Genomic DNA, 19,450 nt, shown 5'->3' with positions numbered 1-19,450 from the left:
ATCAACGTTCTTCTTGTTTTGCAGCGCACTTTATGTGGGTGTGTGGTTTGTGGGGTGTTTTGAATGAAACAAAAATAAATCTGTTTTTGATTTAGTAAATGGAAAATTCAACGACCGACATAAAAACATACATTGAAGCTCATTTTTTGTGCAATTATTTCGCTTTGCTGGGTTACTTTTCAATCCACCCCTTCTGCTTACCGATATCAGCTGCTGGAGCGAGCTTTTGCTGGAGCTATTGACAGCTGGAAGCACAGTGGTTTCGCTTCATGACAACATTGCAATTCAAATCTCTCTTTTACCAGCAATCAATTAACAAACTACATCGCCGAGCGGATTCCTTTCATTCGTGAACATTATTTATTATAAAATATCTCCTCTAAAAGACGAATAACGATTATCTTCCATCAAAACCTTCCAAACATCTGGCGGCCCTCGCTAGCTGTCACGAAAGCGCATACACGTCACACGCACAGCGCCACAGCTTTTGCTCCATCAAAACAACACACAGTCGATCGGGGGTGCCCTCCGGAGGGTTTTTTCCTGTGTTATTTTTCTCACAACTCCAGCAACATTCCTGTCGCTTTTACCACCAGCCGGGATCGGTTTGTCTGCCCGCTTGACCCTCCCAGGGTGACGACACAGCAGTACAAAGGATGGGTTCCGGGTTTGTGTCCAACAAGGTGGAGGAATGCATTCGTCGCAATATTGCCTGGAAGGACTTGAGCTCGGACGTGCGAAAGGTAAATAGACCGTCAACCCAGAGGTGGTGCGATAATTGGTGGGTGTGCGTGTTTTGTACGTGTGTGCCGTAATGGGGCTTCTCGCGCTTGTACTTTGTTGCAGGCTCTCAACAACGATGAGGCCGAGTATCGCAAACAAATTGTGGACTACAGCTTGCTCAACCAGCTTCGATTTCGTGGCAACATCGGTAAGCAGCGCTTTTTTTGAGGCTGATCCGTATTAGTAATGCTTGATGCGTTGCTTTTCTTTATCAATCCCAACAGTGTACAGCGTGACGAAGAATGAGAAGAAGTATTACGAGCGGCTGGTGGAGGTGAACATACGAGCGCTCCACATATTTCCTTATCATCTGGCGGACGTTATCACGAAGGGATTGCGCGTAACACCGTTCAACTATTATACAGGTACTTCACAGGCGACAGTTGCTTGGAACGCTGGAACGCCCGTTTGCTAACGAACGTTATGCCCCACTCTTTCCAGACATGATTGCATTCCTGCTGACACACGACAAAAATTACGATGCACTGCCCAACTTTACCGCTGCCGATTGTTTGCGCGTGCTGGGCATCGGTCGCAACGAGTATCTGTCGATCTCGAGCGATCTCAAGTCCAGCTCGCCGCGCTCGTTTTTCAAAAAGAACCCGTACCACTTTCTGCCAAAGTTCCCGCGCACCGTGACGATGCATCCGTGGTGGATTGTCGAGATTGGCCACATACTGGAGAAGGACGTGGAGCACCTCAGCCTGGAGGAGATCAACACGATCGATCAGCTGATCGACTGTGGGCCCCAGACGGCCGGCACGCTCAACCTGGACACGGTGCAGAAGCTGTACCGCAAGGGACTGATCTACCTGGACGTGCCGATCAGCAGCGATGATCGTATTAACATTCCGCCGTTGCGAAACTTCGTGATGAATCGGGTCGCGGGTGATTATTTTGAAAATTTGCTGTACAACGTGTTCGTAACGACGGACGAGCAGTGCACCATATCGGAGGTAAGTTGGTCGGCGGAGGACCGGTCGTGGCGGTTCCTATTCCTACATATTGTTTCTTGTGCTGTTTGTTTCAGCTGTCACAGATTCTGCAAGTGCACATGGACACGGTGAAGCAGGCCACCTCGCTGTTCTGTCGGCTCGGGTTTGCCAAGATAAAGAATGCCTTTGCCGAGTTCAAGCTGGACGAAAGCTGGCTCCAGCAGCAGGCGGACGGTGGGGAAGACGCCGCCGCCTACAACTACCACGCGCTGCTACTCTCGGAAGTGCCGCTGGAAGTGAAACCATCGCCGGACGGCAGCACACCGACCGTGCCCTTCTTCCCTCCGTCCGATCCGTCCAGCCCCGCTTCACCCGTGCCGCTCACACCGACCGATTCCGGGGCACCGTTTGCGAAGGAAAAAACTACCCCCGAATCAACGGGCAGCGGCTTCCGTGCGGCGAAGCGCGTCGGCTTTCTGTTCGATTCCACGCTGACCGCGTTCCTGATGATGGGCAACCTGTCGCCCGGGCTGAAAACGCACGCCATCACCCTGTTCGAGGTGGGCAAACTGTGCGACGAAGGGATGGCCGATCTGCTCGAGGAGCTGGAAAAGGTGTCGATGCTTGATGCGGAATCGGAGGGCGAGGTGAGCCGCTACTTTAACCACGCGGTGTTGCTCCGGTCCACGATCGTGGCGCTGAAAAGCTCGCTCAAGATCGAGCTGGACCTGCTGCGGCTGGAAAGCATCGAGGGGTTGGACGTGCAGACGCGCAACCGGCTGCTGGAGCGAAAGTACAAGTACCTGATCTCGGCGGCGCCCCTTTCCGGTTCGCTGTCGAGTCAGTTTACCATTCCATTTTTCGGCCAGTTTTACCAGAGCTCGGCCGATTCGCACATTTGGTCGAAGCTGTTCTACTACCATATGGGCGGTTACGGTTCACCGTCTTTGTTTCTGAAGAAGGGTAAGTAGGGGGTGGGGGGTTTGGGGGGGACTGCGGAATGCTTTGAGTAAAGCAATAATTTGGTAAACGTTTCGCGCAGGTACCGTGTTGAAATCCTTGCCACGAATGTTTCTCGGCTACGGCAAGCTTCTGATCACAATTGTCAACACCGATTCGTATGTGTTGAATTCGGAGAAGTTTTACACGCTGAACGAGCATCTCAAGAATGAGTGTCTGCTTATTCAGGGATATGGTATCAACGAACCGGCCAAGGTTCACTACGAGCCGTTTCCGTTCGACATAAACGGTAGGTAGATTGGACGGGTTGGCTGAATCTAATGAACAAACAGTTAATCGTTTTACTCCGTTTGCAGACGAAGACAATCGTTGGGGACAGCATGCCGCTTGGAACGGACTGTCGCAGGTCGTGAATATGGAGAAAACGTTCGGTTATGTTACGTTCATCAACACAGGCGTTCCGGACCTGGGTAAGAATGGCGCTTGTATTTGGTAATATCGTCAAAGGTACGCAACTAATCGGACTGTTTTTGCAGGCTGCGACAATTATAATCCCTCCGTGGTACTTAAAAGAACGGGTGATAAGAAACAAAAGAATACAGCGAAGAAGGAAGAGCCAGAAACCCCCAATACACCTCCAGCGACTGCAGCAAATTCAGCGGAAGAGGATGATAGTACGGTGGATCGTTCGTCCACCACCGAGGAAGGGAACGGTGTGGTGGAGGAACTGAACGATAAGCTCGAACAGCTGCAAACTGCTGAATCGGACTCAGATACAGGTAGCAATTAGTGTAATGCTTTTTTGTTAAAATGTGTTAAGGTATCTTGTTTATTTCAGAAATCTCGAGAAAAAATTCACTACTAAATGCAGCAGAGGTTGGTATGGGATTTGCGCGAAGCAAGGATCAGTACACTAACATTATTTTGTTTTATTTTCATTGCAGGAGTGGACCATACTGGATATAAACTTTGGTATTCCACTGTTTGACGTAGACTGCAACACCAAAATTTGCCAATACATTTTACAGCGCCTATGCATTGACGAAAAGTAAGTAAATGTACATCAACGATGCAGCTTTGTGGGAATTACAATGCAAATGTTTTTTTTCATGAATCTTCCCCTTACATAGCATATCAATGTTGAAAGAGGTGAATCAACAGATGGAAAAGAAATATCTTAAATTTATTTCCCAATGTTTGGTAAGTTTCGTCTACCGTTGATCGAACTGTGCTCCCTTGTGTAAATCTGCTTAATTGACATTTCTTGGTTTTCAGTTTTTTGAGGACGAAAACATGGAACTAATTAAGGCAGGAAAGTATGTGCCAAAGCTACGCATCAATCTTGCATACGAGAATGGAAAAGTGCAAAGCTGGGACGGCAAATAATAATGATGGGCCCATGTGTGTGTGGTGATTTTGATCCGAATCCTTCCTGCGCTCAGCAACCAGTGTATTCCAGTGTATTGTTTTCTAATTTTACGATGGAGAAGAATAAATCGATATAATCGACTACGGCGGAAACGCGGGAGTATTTTTAAATGCTACGCATGTTTCAATTTATTGAACTGATTTTTCAAAAGGAGTGGAAAAATAACCCCTCTCTCTGTGACCCTATCTTCCCATTCAACCCTGTGCACACTGTCAAAGTGACGGGCGCGCACAGAAACGTCAAACCGCGGTATTTTCTTCATAAACACAAACGAAGGGCGCAAGTCGTGTTGGCTTTCGTGCAGCGCACTACCTTTCGGCAGCGATAAAATTCGGTGTAATTTAGTGGAAAAGTACAAGTAATACTACATCGAGCGTGTCCGGTAAGTTGTGCACCGTGTAGCACGTGGGAAGGAACCGTAATCCGTCGACTATGCCGAAGCGATTCCACCAGCGGAAGATGCGGCACTTTCGTTTGATGGTGTGCGTGTGTGTGCCTGTGTGTACGTGTGCGGGAGCGAGAGCGTGTGTGATTGTTTGTTATGCGGTTTGTTCGTGATCGTCCGGTGCGGTGCCATCAAGCTGCCTGCCGCGTAATTTTGCTACAAATTCTATGATTTATGAATCACTCCGCTAATAGAGATGACGTTGAACACGGTTGCGCTAATGTATGTTCTATGGCTGCTCCTCGCTGGGCGGCATATGCGTTGGGGGGAGGCAATTTTTGGTGGTATGTTGCAGCTGCTTCTTTCGCCTTCGGAAAGTTCGTTGACTTTTGCGCCTAATGTGGGTGGTGTCTGGGGGGGCCTACGTACCGCGTACCGCGTGGGAAAAACCGTGTAAGCATGGATGAAAGCATTATATTGCGAAAAGTATTGGAAAGCAGGTGAAGTGTTCTGATTCGCATGACCTTTACCAATGACAGAACGATTGAAAATGTTTGTTTTGTCCTTCGTACAGGAAAGTATAAAATCGATAGTTGTGTTATTGTGTGATGCAAAAGATTAGTGATGATAATGACCGGGTCTATTAGTTTAAAACAATAGAAGAAAAAAAAAACACAAAATTCCACCAAGCCTGTGCCGCTGCTGCCGGTGCAGAGCTCTGCCCAAGACTGCAAACAAAATAAACTGTGCGAACTGTCAGTTGCCGTTTTTTTGACAGCGGAAGAAAAATCGTCCGTCAGCGATAGGAGCAGAACACACACAGCAGCCAAAAGTAAAAGATTGGGTAGGAAAGCAGCCGTAAATAGCGTAACCATAAAGGGTCATAATGGAGTGAACTGTGTTGCAGTCGCTGGCCGGACCCTTTGCACGTGCATTGCCGAACGTTGTACACGCGGGGCCCATACGCATCACGGCACGGCGAGAGCGGAAGGAGGCGCAATTTCGGGCGCTCGATGACTGCGCGGTGGTGAAGTAATCACGCAAGAGGCAGTGCAACAACAACAGCAGTAAAAACAACATTGTCCGGACGAGCAAAAAAGAAGGCCTTCGCCAAGTGCTTCCAGCAGCTGCCGCAATTTATAAGTGCTGATTTTGCAGCTCGACAACGGCAGCTCTCGCTTTGTGCGTTGTGAAATGTAGGTCGTACTAAGGTGTAGCTCTTGAAGTTGTGTGCTGTGTGGAGAGCGAAACTAGTCGTCTGTTTTTCATTGTAAACACTGTCCCGGGGAATGGTGTTGCGGTGGGTGTCTCACCAAGCGTATTTTCCGGTTAACAGGCGGGTCGATTACTTGTTTAAGTAAAAATGGAACGATAATGTACGAACACAAACAGATCTAGCACTCGAGGAGGGGAATTGCGTTCGCTTATCAACCAGCCATCCCTGTGCCTTGCATTGTATTGCATTGTTGTTTTTGCAGCTTGCTAAATGTTGCTTGTTTTCTCTCATTGTAGATTGCAGACACTGAAGCGAAGACATTGACGAAAGCACACTGTCCCATCCAGCAATCTAGAGCGGGAATTAAAAGGGTGCGGGTGTTGGTAGCCACAAGGGTCATGTCATGTCAGTCAACGACACGAGCACAGGAGGATCCGTACGCGTTCACGGAATCGGCACCGCTGCAGGCGAACTCACTGGCGTACGCAAACCATTCGAGTGCAGTTAGTGGTAGTGGTAACAGCAGCAGCAGCACCAGCAATAGCAGCTCCAGCAACAGCAATAATGCAACATCCACCTCGGCCACCATACAGACCGCGTCCTCCGGGGCAAGTCTGCTCCTCACGACGACCAACGCGGCCGGTACGGCATCCAAGGATAAAATAGTAACCGTCTCCCCATCCGTAAACGCTTCATCCCCGGCCACACTGAAAGTGCGCTACAATGGTGTGGTGGCAACGGGGCCAACGATTGTAAGGGCCCCCATGACGGTCGGCACGACGGTGCCCGTGTTCACGAAACCGGTGCAAATAAGGGCACAGACGGCGGCACAGGGTACGGCCACCCAGCCGGCCCAGCAAACGGTGACGGTCGGCAAACTGATCAAGAAGGTGCTGCCCCAGCAGAATGGACCGATGATAACGACCGTCGTGGCGGGCGGGACAAAAATTATTTCCCGCCTGCAGCAGTCCAGCCAAGGGGCGGGCGGACAGCAGCAGCTGCAGCCGGTGATATCAACGGCCGGGGGGTCGATTTTAAAGTTTATCAAAATTCCACCCCAACAGCTGGCGAAGGGAACGGCGGCCGGCGGCACGACGATACCGCAGGGAAGCTTCATTCAGGTAACCGCCACAGGGGAGGGCGCGGGCAGGAAGCTGCTAGTGAACAGTGGGATCGGTAGTAATGGCGTAAGTCCAACCATTTCCGTCGCTACCAGCACGGCAAGGATAGCAACGGGCGGGACGGCTGCCGTCAGTCGGAACGTTGCCGGCGTGACGGTGGTGCCGAGCCTTCCCACCGGTCTGCCGACTAAGATCCGGCTAATGCAGCCGCAAATGCAAGGGAAACTGATTTTGCAAACGTCCAATAGTGGTACTGGCACGCAAATTGCTACTCCGGTTAGTGTAGCGACGCTGCGAAATACGCTCGTGAAGCAAGCACAACAGCAAAAACAACAACAGCAACAAACACAACAGTCGCAACAACAACCCCAACTACTGCAACAGAAGCAGCAACAGCTACAACAGCAGCAAATTTTGCAACAAAAGACAGTTACATTACAACAGCAGCCAACTGCCCCCACGCCAAAGCAGCCCCAAATCATTCAACAACCATTACAGCAACAGCAGAAATCCCAACCACAGCTGCAGCCCCAAAAACCCACTCCCTCGCAAGTGCAGCAACAGCCGATTGTACTCAGACAGCCAACGAACGTACCGCAGTTGAAGCAAAAGCAAATCCTTACCATCCAAGCATCGCAATCATTGTCGCAAACGTTGGCGAAAGTAACGTCTCCGCAGCAGCAGCAGCAGCAGCAGCAGCAGCAGCAGCAGCAGCAGACAGTCAAGCCACAACCGTTGGTGCAACAACCCCAAACGTTACCAAATCGTGAAAATGCCGACAGCACACAACATTTGCTAAAACAACCACAACAAAGCGCTACGGTTCAGCAGCAGCCACAGCCGCAGCAAGTGGCAAGTTCCAAAAGTCTACTGCAGCAGACTGTCCCCAAACAGTCGTTACTTTTGCAGCAGCAACAACAGTCCCAACCGCTCCAGCAGGCAGCGAAACAGACGTCATCGCCTGCGTTGGCGGTGCAGTCCACCGCTAAACCACAGCCGACGGCACAGCAATCCCAATCGCTGCTGCTACAGACCCAGCGAAAACAGCAACAATCGGTCGCCGTATCGCCAGGGGGTAAGGTGCGGCCCGTACAGCAGCCCCAGAAAGTGGTCACCTCGGTAGCGCCCGTATCTCTGCTCACCTCGTCGGTGGTCACGACCAAGGGTGGCTCACTGCTGGTGAAAGTGAACGAACCGTTGGTAGGAAAATCGGCAAAGGACGGTGCAAGCAGAACGCCAGTCGCCTCGCCCGATGTGCGGCGTGTTGTGCAGCAGCAGCAGAGTTTGCTCGTTTGCTCTGTTCCGCCTACTCCAAAGGCACGCGATCAATCACCAGCGGCCAATGGTGGGGAGACGAACATACTCCCATCCCCAGCACCAGCAGCATCGGGTGCGCCCGAGCCTAAAGTCGCTCCAGTGATTGCGAAAAAGGATGCAGCAGACGCAATTGCTCCGTCCAGTACCAAGGAAAGTGTGGCGCAAAAGGAAATTAAGCTTACAGAACAACCCACCCCGCAGGAGTCGAAACAACAGCAGGCGACGAAACTGGGAGACTCGTCGAGTGCGGCCACTGCGAACGGGAAGGTGGTGCGGCAGGCAATGGGCCGCAAATCGGCAGCTTCGGGGAAAACGCCCGCCAAAGTGCAAAAGACGGGCAAGCGAACCTACAGCCAGCATGCACTGGAAGACCAGCAACAGCAGCCTGCTCGTGGAAGGACATCTTCGGTGGAAGTTAATGCCACGATCGGTGGCATTGTTTCGCCATTGCCGTTGAAAAGCGCCGTTAGCAGCTCACCGAACGTCTCGCCCGGTTTATCTGAGGCCAGCTTAGCCGCTACATCGCCACTGGCCAGTGTGAAGCTGGAACAGGAGGTGGAGATAAAGCAGGAAGATGAGGAGTCTGCCGATGAAAAGCCGATCAAGCAGCTGCGCTTTGCGGCACCGTCGGTTCCGGGCGCGGTCGTGGTACCGTCGAGACGTCCGAAGGTGAAGGAATGGCATGCGCCCGGTGCGTACCTGTTCGATCTGAAAGATCCGGGCGACGAGTCGGACGACGACGCGTACGACGAGTACCCGAACACGCTTTCCTTCTGGTACGAGGAATCGATTGCAATCACCGTACCGGAGAGCAGCACGTCAAGCTGGGGAATGAATCCGACGCAGCGGGGGACGCTGTCCGGTAGTGGGCGTGGCGGAAAGAATAAATCGGCCCGCCGAACGCAGGACGCCAAGTTCCAGATACGCATGCTGTCGCGCGACGAGCAGCTGGAGCTGAAGAAGGCTTACCTGCAGCGGCGGGCAGTCCAGTGCAGGAATGGTTTGCGGATGCGCAGCATAGCGGCGGCCGCCACCAAGAAGCGATTGGAATCGATGGCAATAATGGTCGCCAAGCTGGACAAGCGCCGGCAGGCGGAGCTCAACAAACAGAGGTAAGTGTTCTTCTTTTAGTCCCCACAAGCCCACGAGGATTAACTAATTGCAAAATATATTGCTTTCCTTGCAGTGAAAAAACGCCCTGTGCTCACGAGGGCTGCACCAACTCGGCCCTTGTAATGACGGCCCACTGCTACGATCACATTACGGAGGACACGGAGCAGTGTTTGTTTCAGCGATGCACGGCCAAGTTTTCCGACAACAGCCAGTGCCGGGTGCCGGTGTTTGACGTTAGCCACGAGCTGATCCTCTGCAAGGAGCACGCCTGGAAGCACGACAATCACGACAAGATGTCCCACGAGGTGAAAATGCACAAGAAACCAACGCCGGCAGTGGCGCTGGCAACGCCAACGGCAACACCCACGCCGCCGGCAATGGCTGCAGGGCGCAAGAAGCTGAAACCCGCCCAACCGCCGGTCATGGTGCGAACACAGAAGCGGCCCAAAAAGAAGAAGAAGCTTACACCACTGCAACAGCAAATACTTTTGCAGCAGCAGCAGTACAAGCAGCAGTTTGCGATGCTGCACCATCATCCCGCTAGCCAGGGGCAGGCGAAACAATCTGCTCCTGCTGCTGCTGCTGCTGCTGTTACTGCTGCAAACCAGCTACAGCGGCCGACAGCGGAAACGAAGTTGTTGTTACAGCAACAGCAGCCCCAGCAGCCCCAGCAGCAACAGCGATCCTTACTGACCACTTCGTACAGTAATGGTAAGGTGCAGAGACAGGTTAAGGTGTCGTCGCCGGTAGCTTTATCCAAGGCAACGCCAACGCCAGTAGCTGCTCAGCCCGTCCCGCGGCAGCAGCTTCTAGCCAATGGTGTCACTAAAAGCCCACCCAAACCTCTCCAAAGTTCGAACTTGCCCTCCCACCCAACAGCGCAAGCGAGTCGCCAGTCACACATTCCTGCTGCTGCTGCTGCCGTTGCCAATAACCGAACCGGACCTGTCAGTGTCGCTGGATCGACCGTTTACCGAGCGCCACATAGTAATAGTGCGACCGCGAAGATCGTGGAGCAGATAGAGCACGATCACGAGCAGCAGCAACTGTCGCAGCAGCACGGTAACGCACCGCCGTCTGCAAACACGCCGGATCTGTTGACGATTTGTGAGAACAGCTCCGCGTACGCCAGCTCGGAAGACACCGGTGTTGGTGGGCTGTCGGAATCCGAGCTGTTGGCGACGCAGGATGTGATAGGTAAGCGATGCGATAGCGTGCCAGAGGTACACAGTGATTGCATTTTGATGTGTGCATTTTCCCATTTGCAGAGGAGATTATACCATTTGAGTTTAGTAATCTACTGCATCCGAATGTGCTGAGCCATTTGCCGCAGGATGCATTGAATGAGCTGCTGTGTCTGGGTGCAGGTGAGTAGTGCAGAAAGACGGTTTCTTTGGACAACTCTTATTTGTGTTGGTATTCCAGAGCCGGTAGAGGACGATACGGGTGATTCTCACGAGAGTTGTCCGCGTGAGGTGGAGGACGACATCGAGCGTGCCCTGGAGCATGTGAAATCGCTCGACGATATGGCGGTAGAACCGAGCAGCTTGTTGGGCGATTTCCTCGACAATGTGGACGATGAGATGCTGGACGGATCGGATATGTGCACCGACGAGCAAATGCTCCAGCCGTCAAACAAGACGGGCGAGATTAGAGGCATGGTGCATACGTAAGTAGTGCCGGGCATTGGCCGGAGAGTGAGTTGAGCTTTGTTGCAGTGAGGTAATTTTGCACGACAAGCAATTGATGTTGACAAAACATGGTTGAGTTGATAGCTTTAACTTAAATACACTGCTGGAAGTTGTGTTTAAAAGCTTATCTTGATTTCTGAGGCTCACCACCAAAACCGATTGTTGTTGTGCGGTATTGGTAGATCACAAACAAGTTCTATAATTTTAATAACTTCCCGATGATTGAGTTTTTTTTTCTTTTCAATACTCACACTTGCATCTGCGATGCGCGCTCAAGGTTGCTCCCTTTGGCACCATTTTTGGCACCCATCGTACACCGGCATGGCCCTGAAACATTTCTTCTCGCTCTTGACGCCAGTGTGTCAATCTTCTTGCGCTGCAATATATAAAGCAGAGTGTGTAGGGTTTTTTTTGTTGTAAAATCAAAATAACTTACTTCGTTGGCTGTAAAAACACACCGTCGAAATTACGCTTTCATCTATATATAAATAATAACAATTTTAAGTACCGTTCACAATCGCAATCGCCAGAGCAGGCGAAGCTTTTAATAAACATTCACTGTAAATAGCATTGAGTAGTGTGAAATAATCACAACCGGGGTGAGCATCTGTAGCGCAGGAATGAGTTTTCCTTTCATAAGATGTGGTTGTCTGACTGTGTGCGTGTTGTGACGGAAGGTGTTGTTCAGTGAAACGATAGCAGAGTTAGATATAAGGGCACCCATAATGGAAACAGTGCGAGCGTGTGAAGAGCAGAGATGAAAATGTCCCAGTAAATACGTAAACGGTTAAATGGATTCAAAAGAGTTGTTGTTAGCAGAGAAGCTGTAGCATTTAGTGTGGCATCGTCGAGCAGAAGAAAACTAAGATCCCTCGTCCAGTACGCGCGGTTTGTGTGTGGGTGACTCACAATGTGTATAGTAAAACCCTCTCGACCCTTTGTTATCGCACACCGATTTGATGCATTTACGATGCATGCCGTTGTACATATACAATATAAATACAGAGTAACATTTACTACTATCCACAGCGCCACATAAACAAGATATATATCTATTTTAACACACGAAATCGATAACTGTACCTGATTAAAACAAAAGCAAACACAGAAACACACACCCACACACGCGGGGGTGCGGTTTTTTGGCGTTCATTTTTACAAAACAATAAACGGTACGCTTTGTTTCGGTTTGCTTCGCACGTAGAGTGCTTCTTGGCAAGAGGCACACACACAAGATGAGTTTTGCCATCCTTATCCTCTCCCGGGGGGGATTGGGGATTGGTCCGGTTTGAGCTGATATCGATACAGTGTGTGGTGGATAGGATCGTAGCCGTATACACTACTTAGTGCGTTGATCACGAGACACCACCGCCGAACCTATGCGTTCATGTAAAAATATTATAATTTAAGGGGGAAACAGGAAACGGGGGTGTGACTCAAACTCATGTTAATACGACGCTTGACGAGACAGACAGTGAAGTACGATGGAGGGGGGAAGTCGGATGTTACGAATGTAAGCCTCTATCTCTGGCCACTCATAACCTGGGGGCAAGAACCGGGGTAAGCTTTAGTTTTCTTGTAGTGAGAAACCGTGCAAAACACTAGTAATCGTACCAACTTAACCTATGCATAAGTTCAACCTGTATGGGAAGAAGTAGAACCTTTAGCCAGCTAGCGTTAAGCAAAACAACCACATTATGATCTCTACAGTATTCACAACGAGAGCTCTCAGCTGAATGGTGTTGTGTGTGTTGTAGATTTCTGTATAGTAACGGCAGTAACAGTTAGGTAAGCAGACGAACCACCAACGGAGAAGGAAAAAAATGGACAAACCCTACAAAAATACTAGCGAGAACTGTACGCTTGTTTAATAAACACATACGAAACACAATTATTGTAACACAGTGCTTTTTGTAATAAAACGGTAATAAAAACCCAAAAAATTAGCATCCAGCGACCCGCTGCTTAGTGTGATGAGGAAAGAACAGTGCATTAAGAGAGTCATGTAATCACTAAACTCCTTACAATCGCGTCTACGTTTTAGGATTTATTTTATCTTTTCCATTCGTCGCTTATCGTTCGTCAGTCACGAGACAGATAAGCCGTTTCTTAATCGCGCCCTCCCACAAAAAAAAACGTGCCAAGCGCATATTTTGGTCAATCATCTCATTGTCTCCCATACTAATACCCCCCCTCAACATTACACCTGGTGATAAGGAATGAAGGGATTTCGGGTAATGAACGCGCAGAGCCAGACAGAGTTTATTATGCTTTTTAGTGCACAGGGCGCACAAGGGGGGTTTGGATGACATGCACATGATATCGGTCGCGAAATGTGATAATAAAGCAGATCGTTATTAAGGTGGCGTAAGGGCGCAGATTTAGGGCGTGTCCTACTGTTTGCCTTATCGTTATCATTGGTAAAGGAACGGTAGCCGAAATTTGATAAAATCCTTCTCGGTCGTGTATTTAAGGAGGTTCGCGTTGTGCGGCAAGGCTTCAAACTCATCCTGTCGCGTTAACTCGCAACACGTTGAATACGTACGAAGAATGAGGAGTGTGATGGTGTATAGTGTGGCGGCAGCAGTGCTGTTGCTGGTGGTGGCCGTATCGGAGGCCCAGATTCATCCGGACATCATTGAAGATGCTCATCTAGACTCGGTATGTACCTTCCCGCAGGCCGATGCGGTGTGCGATGATACTTCATGTAATGCAATCCCTTTTTTCATTTCCCCCCATAGATTGGTCTGCTGCGTAAGTATGGCTACCCGGCAGAGGAGCATATCATCGAAACGGACGACGGCTATCTGCTGGGCGTGCACCGTTGCCCGGGCAGCCCGCTGTCGCCACCGGCCCCGGGCAAACCGGTCGTACTGCTGCAGCACGGTATGCTGAGCTCGTCCGCCGACTACATCCTGATGGGGCCGGACACCAGCCTGGCGTACATGCTGGCCGACGCCGGGTACGACGTGTGGATGGGCAATGCGCGCGGCAACCGGTACTCACGGCGGCATCGCTTCCGCAGCAACACGACGCAAACGTTCTGGGACTTTTCGTGGCACGAGGTCGGCAGCATCGACATCCCGAACATGATCGACTACATACTGGTGCGGACGGGGCAGCAGTCGCTGCAGTACGTTGGCCACTCGCAGGGTACGACCGCGTACTGGGTGATGATGTCGCAGCATCCGTACTACAATCGGCGCATCAAGAGCATGCACGCACTGGCGCCGGCCGCCTACATGCACAACACGCGCAGCCCGTACGTGCTGTTCCTCGCGACCTTCCTGTACACGACCGACCTGATGCTGCAGATGATGGGCACGTGGTGGTTCGAGCCGACCAACGAGATGGACATCCAGGGCGGGCTGCAGAACTGCCACGACGGTGCACCGTTCCAGGACATGTGCTCGATCAACACGTTCCTGATTGCGGGCTTCAACACGGAGGAAGTCAACTCGGTAAGACGGTGGGACGCAGTTGCGCTGTTCCGCCATGCCAAAGGTGCCTATTGTAATGTGTGTTTGGTTTTGTCCTTGCCCTTTTTGTAGACCATGCTGCCCGTCATCCATGCCCACTCGCCCGCCGGTGCCTCGACGATGCAGATGATCCACCACGCACAGACGATCCGGTCGCGCATCTTCAGACAGTACGATCACGGGCCGATGAACATGGTCCGTTACGGGCAGCTAACGCCGCCGGTCTACAACCTGGCCAACGTGCAGGCACCGACACTGCTCTACCACAGCACGAACGATTGGCTGGCCGCACCGGCCGACGTGGAGCTGCTGTATCGCGAGCTGCCGAACGTGGTGAAGCGCTACCTGGTGCCGCTGCCAGCCTTCAACCATCTCGATTTTGTGTGGGCCATCAACGTGCGATCGCTGCTGTACAACGAACTGCTGGCTGATCTGAGGGCGTACGTGTAAAAGCGCTGTGGAAATACATCCTCGATTGATGCACCTGCTTTTTTGCAAAGCAACCAGTGAAGATTGTAAAGAGACTGTTTATTGTTAGCAATACTGTAAACTTGAATAGACTAAGCTAGATTCTTACACACCTTTGGGGTTGTTTTCGTGCCGTGCCTTGTTTTCAAGAGAAAGGAAACAAAAAACGTCTACATTGGGTAGGGATTTCCGTGCATACAATGGCGGCGGGAGACATTAATCGGGTTTCGCGTACATTCGCGCTATCATTCCGAGATTGGGCTACCGGTTAAAATCCGTACCGAAGAGACCCCCCCACGGGAAAGACGTCAATCGAGGTAAATGCGTTAAGTCGCAACCGGCAACCGGGGGGTTTACTACTAATCGGTGCGCCCGAGATAAGATTAAGAAGCGCAATTTACGATGACGGTACGAATGCGAGTACGCAGCGTAGATTATTGCGTTGCTGCTAATCCGTTGGAACAGGACGGAAGGTTTGCGCCATCACCTTATTATTGGGTATGCGATTGTATTGGATTGGGTATGAGACTTTGCTATAGAATATGTTGCATGACAAACCTACGTATCACGAAACACGTTGAGCTGGTCGTGTCTAAGCTGTATACTGTACTGGATGGAACGTATCAATATTTATTCTTGATGTTTTTTTGCGGACAAATTGGTGTATCTTTAAGGAGCAGTCTAATGTCCACCGAAACAAATTCACACTAGAATTGTTGAAATATTGTTGATTAAATTAAAACTTTTCCTACCAAGCATTTTTTGACCAAGAACTTTGTGACCAAGAACTTTATGAACAAGAAGTTTGCGATCAAGAAGTTTGTTACTAAGAAGTTTGCGACCAAGAACTTTGCGACGAAGAACTTTGCGACCAAGAAGTTTGCCACCAACAAGTTTGTGATCAAAATTTACATTATAAAATACGTTTAACGTAATCCATGGTCCAATGCTGACGACATTTCCAGTCATTTTGCATGCAAGCTTAAGATTTGCGTGCCACCTGGGTTATAAGCCCTTTTTGCCTTTTTATCTTTGCTAAAAATCACTTATGAAAATGGTGGCCCTAAACTGGTGGATTTTTCTTTACTTTAAACACGCTCCCCCAAATTGCGAAAAAAGTGCATCTAAGAATGCACCCAGACAGTGAAGTGCATCATCTGATTCGAGCCCCTTCAGATGCTGCCATTCGCTTGCCCGCTGTTTGGCTGTGTGTAAACAACGAATCGACAAATACCGTCAACCAGTGCTGCAAAATGTCATGAGTATCACGAGATTTTCACCAACGAAAACAATGAACATATCCGTGGTAGCTTGATGCTCATTGCTGATGGTCAATAAAAGTGCGCCATGACATGCTGAACACGACATGTGAATTCTTGAGTCCAACGCGATACTCTGACTGACAAGCTTAGCTTAATGCCGGCGCAAGCATTATCATGATTTTTTTCTGGCTGTGAACAGTGCTGCCAAATGCCACTGTTTCAATCATCAACACTCATGACTGAAACGAAGCTCAAATCAGATCACGTACACAACTGAGATGATCAGTGACTATACTCAAACAGTTGGAGAATCAATCACATGCTTGGTGACATTTAGTTTAGCACCCAACTTTTGATCACTCACTTGGTCACGACATTGTTGTCGGCGATAATCGCGACATTCTTGGAATATACTTGGCGCGTGGGCTCTAGCAACAAAATGAGCATGCTTTCTCCCTCTATCTGTCTTGATTATCTGTCGGGTCAAAAAGAGAGAAAAAACATGTTCAGTATGTTTCGTGGAACCACTCGCACGCAATTAATATCTCCCGTGACCATCGCGATGATCACCGACTGAAAATGTCGCGACCAAGTGATTGAACACGAGTTGGTTGCACACAATGTCACCAAGCATGCGATGGTCGCACCAACTTTTTGAAGTTCGCCTCTGATCTTCGTAGTAGAGCTCGTGACGCTGAGATGATTTTGTTTCAACCAGAATTTGTCATGACTATGTCAGTGACATTTTGCAAAATTAATCACAGCAAAAAAAAAGTCGTGATATAATGACTGACCAAGCGATGGTCGCAAACATGTCATGAGCATGTATTAGTCACACCAATCGTTCTGAGTATCACCTCTGATTATCACAATTAAGTACGTGACGCTGATATGGATTTTGTTTCAGTCAGATTTTTTTATGACATTGATAGTGACATTTTGCAGCACTGCCGTCAACGTTTACCGTTCCGCGTGCATTTGCACAACACAGCACTGTGCGATTGCAACACAAATCAAGCAGCAGGTCGATGCACATACACGATGCTCTACCTACTGTCGATTATGCACTTCCATTAGCCGTAGGGATGGGTAGTAGCGTGCCCATCACATACACCCACAAGAGAGTGATGCAAATCACTCTCACTTTCTTTCGCACGTTCTTTCTCTCTCTCTCTCTCTCTCTCTCTCTCTCTCTCTCTCTCTCTCTCTATCACACTCTTTGACGGTGGTTCGAAGGGTTTTTTTTCGGCGGAATGCATCCACTGCACTCCGCGGGATGCACATCACACAGTACCGGTGCATCCTCTTCATGGGACGACGATTGTTCTAGGTGCCTGGTACTGTAACACACCCGCAGAACACGGTCTTTCACCCCCCGGAAGAAAGAGAGAGAGAAAGAAGAGAGAGAGAGGGAGAGAGAAAGAGAGTGAGTGAGAGTGAGTGAGAGAGAGAGAGAGAGAGAGAGAGCGAGAGAAAGGAGCAGGTCGGTTCGGATGGATGGATCAATTTTGGGACATTAGTAATACGCAGCCGAGTACGTTTATTATGCACCGTACGCGAATGCATATGCGCAACAAGTGGTTTCGATAACGGAGTGGCCTCACACACACACACACACGCGTCATTTGTGTCGAGTGCACGAGCCGCAGCGCCGGATGAAGGTTGTCCTGACCGGTTTAGTTAGTTTGTTTGTTGTTGTTTTGGACACTTTTTGTGTGTTTTGCAAGCATTTGAACAGGAGCACAACACACACGCGCGCGCTCGAGTGTATATGAACGGATGGATGAGTGGGCACGCGCGTCGCGGTGTTACCTTCCCGGGTGCGTGCGTTCCCGTTAGCTGCATTCGCACGGAAGACACACCTTGTGTGTGTGTGTGTATGTGTGTGTGTGGGGGGGGGTCCTTTCTGCTGCCAAGGGATCATTTACTACACCGCCCGCAACGCCACCCTTCCTGCCCTTTCCCCGGCCGTTTTCTGATTGGACAGAAGTGCAAATGAGCAAACAAAACCATAAGTGCAATAAACAGTTGCACCACCGTTCCGTTATCACGTTGCACCGCTTTCTCCCCGTGGAGTGAAGCGATATAATAAATGTGTTTTTTTGTTGTTGTTGCTGCTCTTGTTGTTCGTGGTGGGGTGCAACGTTTGGATTTTTTTTTGAGCTTAGAGCAAGGGGTGACGGTTAAAAGATGGGCCCAAAAATTCGGCCCAAATCCAACGTGTGCTCGTCCCGCGTGCTCTTGGAAAAGAATTCTTTGCGCGGTGTGACCGATTAAGATAATGCTAATTAAATAATAATCATGCCTACGACGACGACGGTGTGTAAGGAGCCAGCAGCAGTTGCGATAAACGACTCATTAATTTCGTCGATTCACCGGGACCGATGCGCGCCAGGAGGCACCAACAATTATTATATTATTGCCTGCACCAGCTCATTGCACCATTGTCCATGGGTGGGTGGCGTGGGTGGGCGGCCCGGGCAGTTGCCTGGGGATGCTGGTGCAACTGTTGCCGTTATGTGATACATATGATTTTAATTAGTGCAGCGCGCCGTCCCTCCCCGGCTCCTCCTTTTTTTCAGTGGGACGACTAACGACGGCTGTTTTTCTCTCGTTCTGTGTTCTGGAGCGGGTGGAAATGGGGCCGGCCGGCGGGGAAAACATGCGCGATAATGAAACATGCGACTGTATTTGTGTGCATTTTTTTGTTTGTTAAATACCTCTCCGGATCATGAGCATTGAGCGAGTGAGTGGCATGGCATATTTTGGGTTTGGCCGTAGTGCTGCACATTACGGGGACGGCTTTGCTGATTGCTTGTGTTGGTGTCTGTGGTCATTTATAAATTATCGTTTGGTCGGTTTATTGGTCGAAAAAGTGGAGTATAGTTTTATTTAATCTTTTTTTTTAATTCCAGGTATGTAATGAATTAAAATGGAAATAATTATATTTATTTTTGAAAAATGATGTAGTAAAAATAGTAAATAAATCAAACGAACTAATTTAATACGGTCAATTAACTAAAGGATTTAAAGCAGTCGTACCGTTATGATTCAAATTACGAACAGCTTCAAATTCCGGACATTCAGCAGGTTTTCTAATGAGGTTTATATTTCTTCCTGTCGAGCCCCTGGCCATATCGCCTTTTAATTTAAAATTATAATTAAAATAACAGATGCAATGAAGTACATCGAAATTCATTGTAGAAGTAGTTATTACACGTGATAATAACAGTGTTTTAACATATTGTGTAGGCCGGTCTCGTAGTACAGTCGTCAACTCGTACGACTTAA

General features: G+C 49.5%; 3 protein-coding genes across 8 annotated transcripts; all 3 read left to right on the top strand.

The window, feature by feature from the left end:
• Positions 1–368: 368 nt before the first annotated feature.
• Positions 369–4,217, top strand: LOC120905787 (protein FAM91A1). The gene is made up of 12 exons (XM_040316913.1): positions 369–743; positions 847–931; positions 1,008–1,148; positions 1,225–1,739; positions 1,814–2,681; positions 2,761–2,967; positions 3,035–3,148; positions 3,215–3,457; positions 3,517–3,554; positions 3,623–3,726; positions 3,809–3,878; positions 3,954–4,217. Exons 1-12 carry the CDS (start codon positions 657–659, stop codon positions 4,062–4,064), a joined length of 2,583 nt encoding a protein of 860 aa, XP_040172847.1. The 5' UTR covers positions 369–656; the 3' UTR covers positions 4,065–4,217.
• Positions 4,218–4,355: 138 nt separating this feature from the next.
• LOC120905761 (polyhomeotic-proximal chromatin protein) lies at positions 4,356–12,899 on the top strand. Of its 6 annotated transcripts, XM_040316864.1 has the most exons (6): positions 5,265–5,336; positions 5,400–5,688; positions 6,005–9,258; positions 9,333–10,456; positions 10,528–10,626; positions 10,685–12,899. In XM_040316864.1, the coding sequence occupies exons 3-6, from the start codon at positions 6,107–6,109 to the stop codon at positions 10,930–10,932; spliced, it is 4,623 nt and encodes a 1,540-aa protein (XP_040172798.1). In that variant the 5' UTR covers positions 5,265–5,336; positions 5,400–5,688; positions 6,005–6,106; the 3' UTR covers positions 10,933–12,899. The 6 variants fall into 6 exon arrangements, with proteins under 6 accessions (XP_040172806.1, XP_040172824.1, XP_040172798.1 ...); XM_040316872.1 differs by lacking the exons at positions 5,265–5,336; positions 5,400–5,688 and adding an exon at positions 4,356–4,489; XM_040316890.1 differs by lacking the exon at positions 5,400–5,688 and having other exon boundaries at positions 5,264–5,336.
• A 118-nt stretch (positions 12,900–13,017) lies between these two features.
• On the top strand, positions 13,018–15,043 carry LOC120905792 (lipase 3-like). The gene is made up of 3 exons (XM_040316927.1): positions 13,018–13,611; positions 13,692–14,411; positions 14,502–15,043. Exons 1-3 carry the CDS (start codon positions 13,501–13,503, stop codon positions 14,877–14,879), a joined length of 1,209 nt encoding a protein of 402 aa, XP_040172861.1. The 5' UTR covers positions 13,018–13,500; the 3' UTR covers positions 14,880–15,043.
• Positions 15,044–19,450: the final 4,407 nt, after the last annotated feature.

This window comes from Anopheles arabiensis, chromosome 2 (assembly GCF_016920715.1).
Source record: "Anopheles arabiensis isolate DONGOLA chromosome 2, AaraD3, whole genome shotgun sequence".
NCBI classification, from domain to species: domain Eukaryota; kingdom Metazoa; phylum Arthropoda; class Insecta; order Diptera; family Culicidae; genus Anopheles; species Anopheles arabiensis.
Note: the sequence above shows the minus strand (reverse complement) of the source record. Positions and strands in the feature narration are given on the sequence as shown.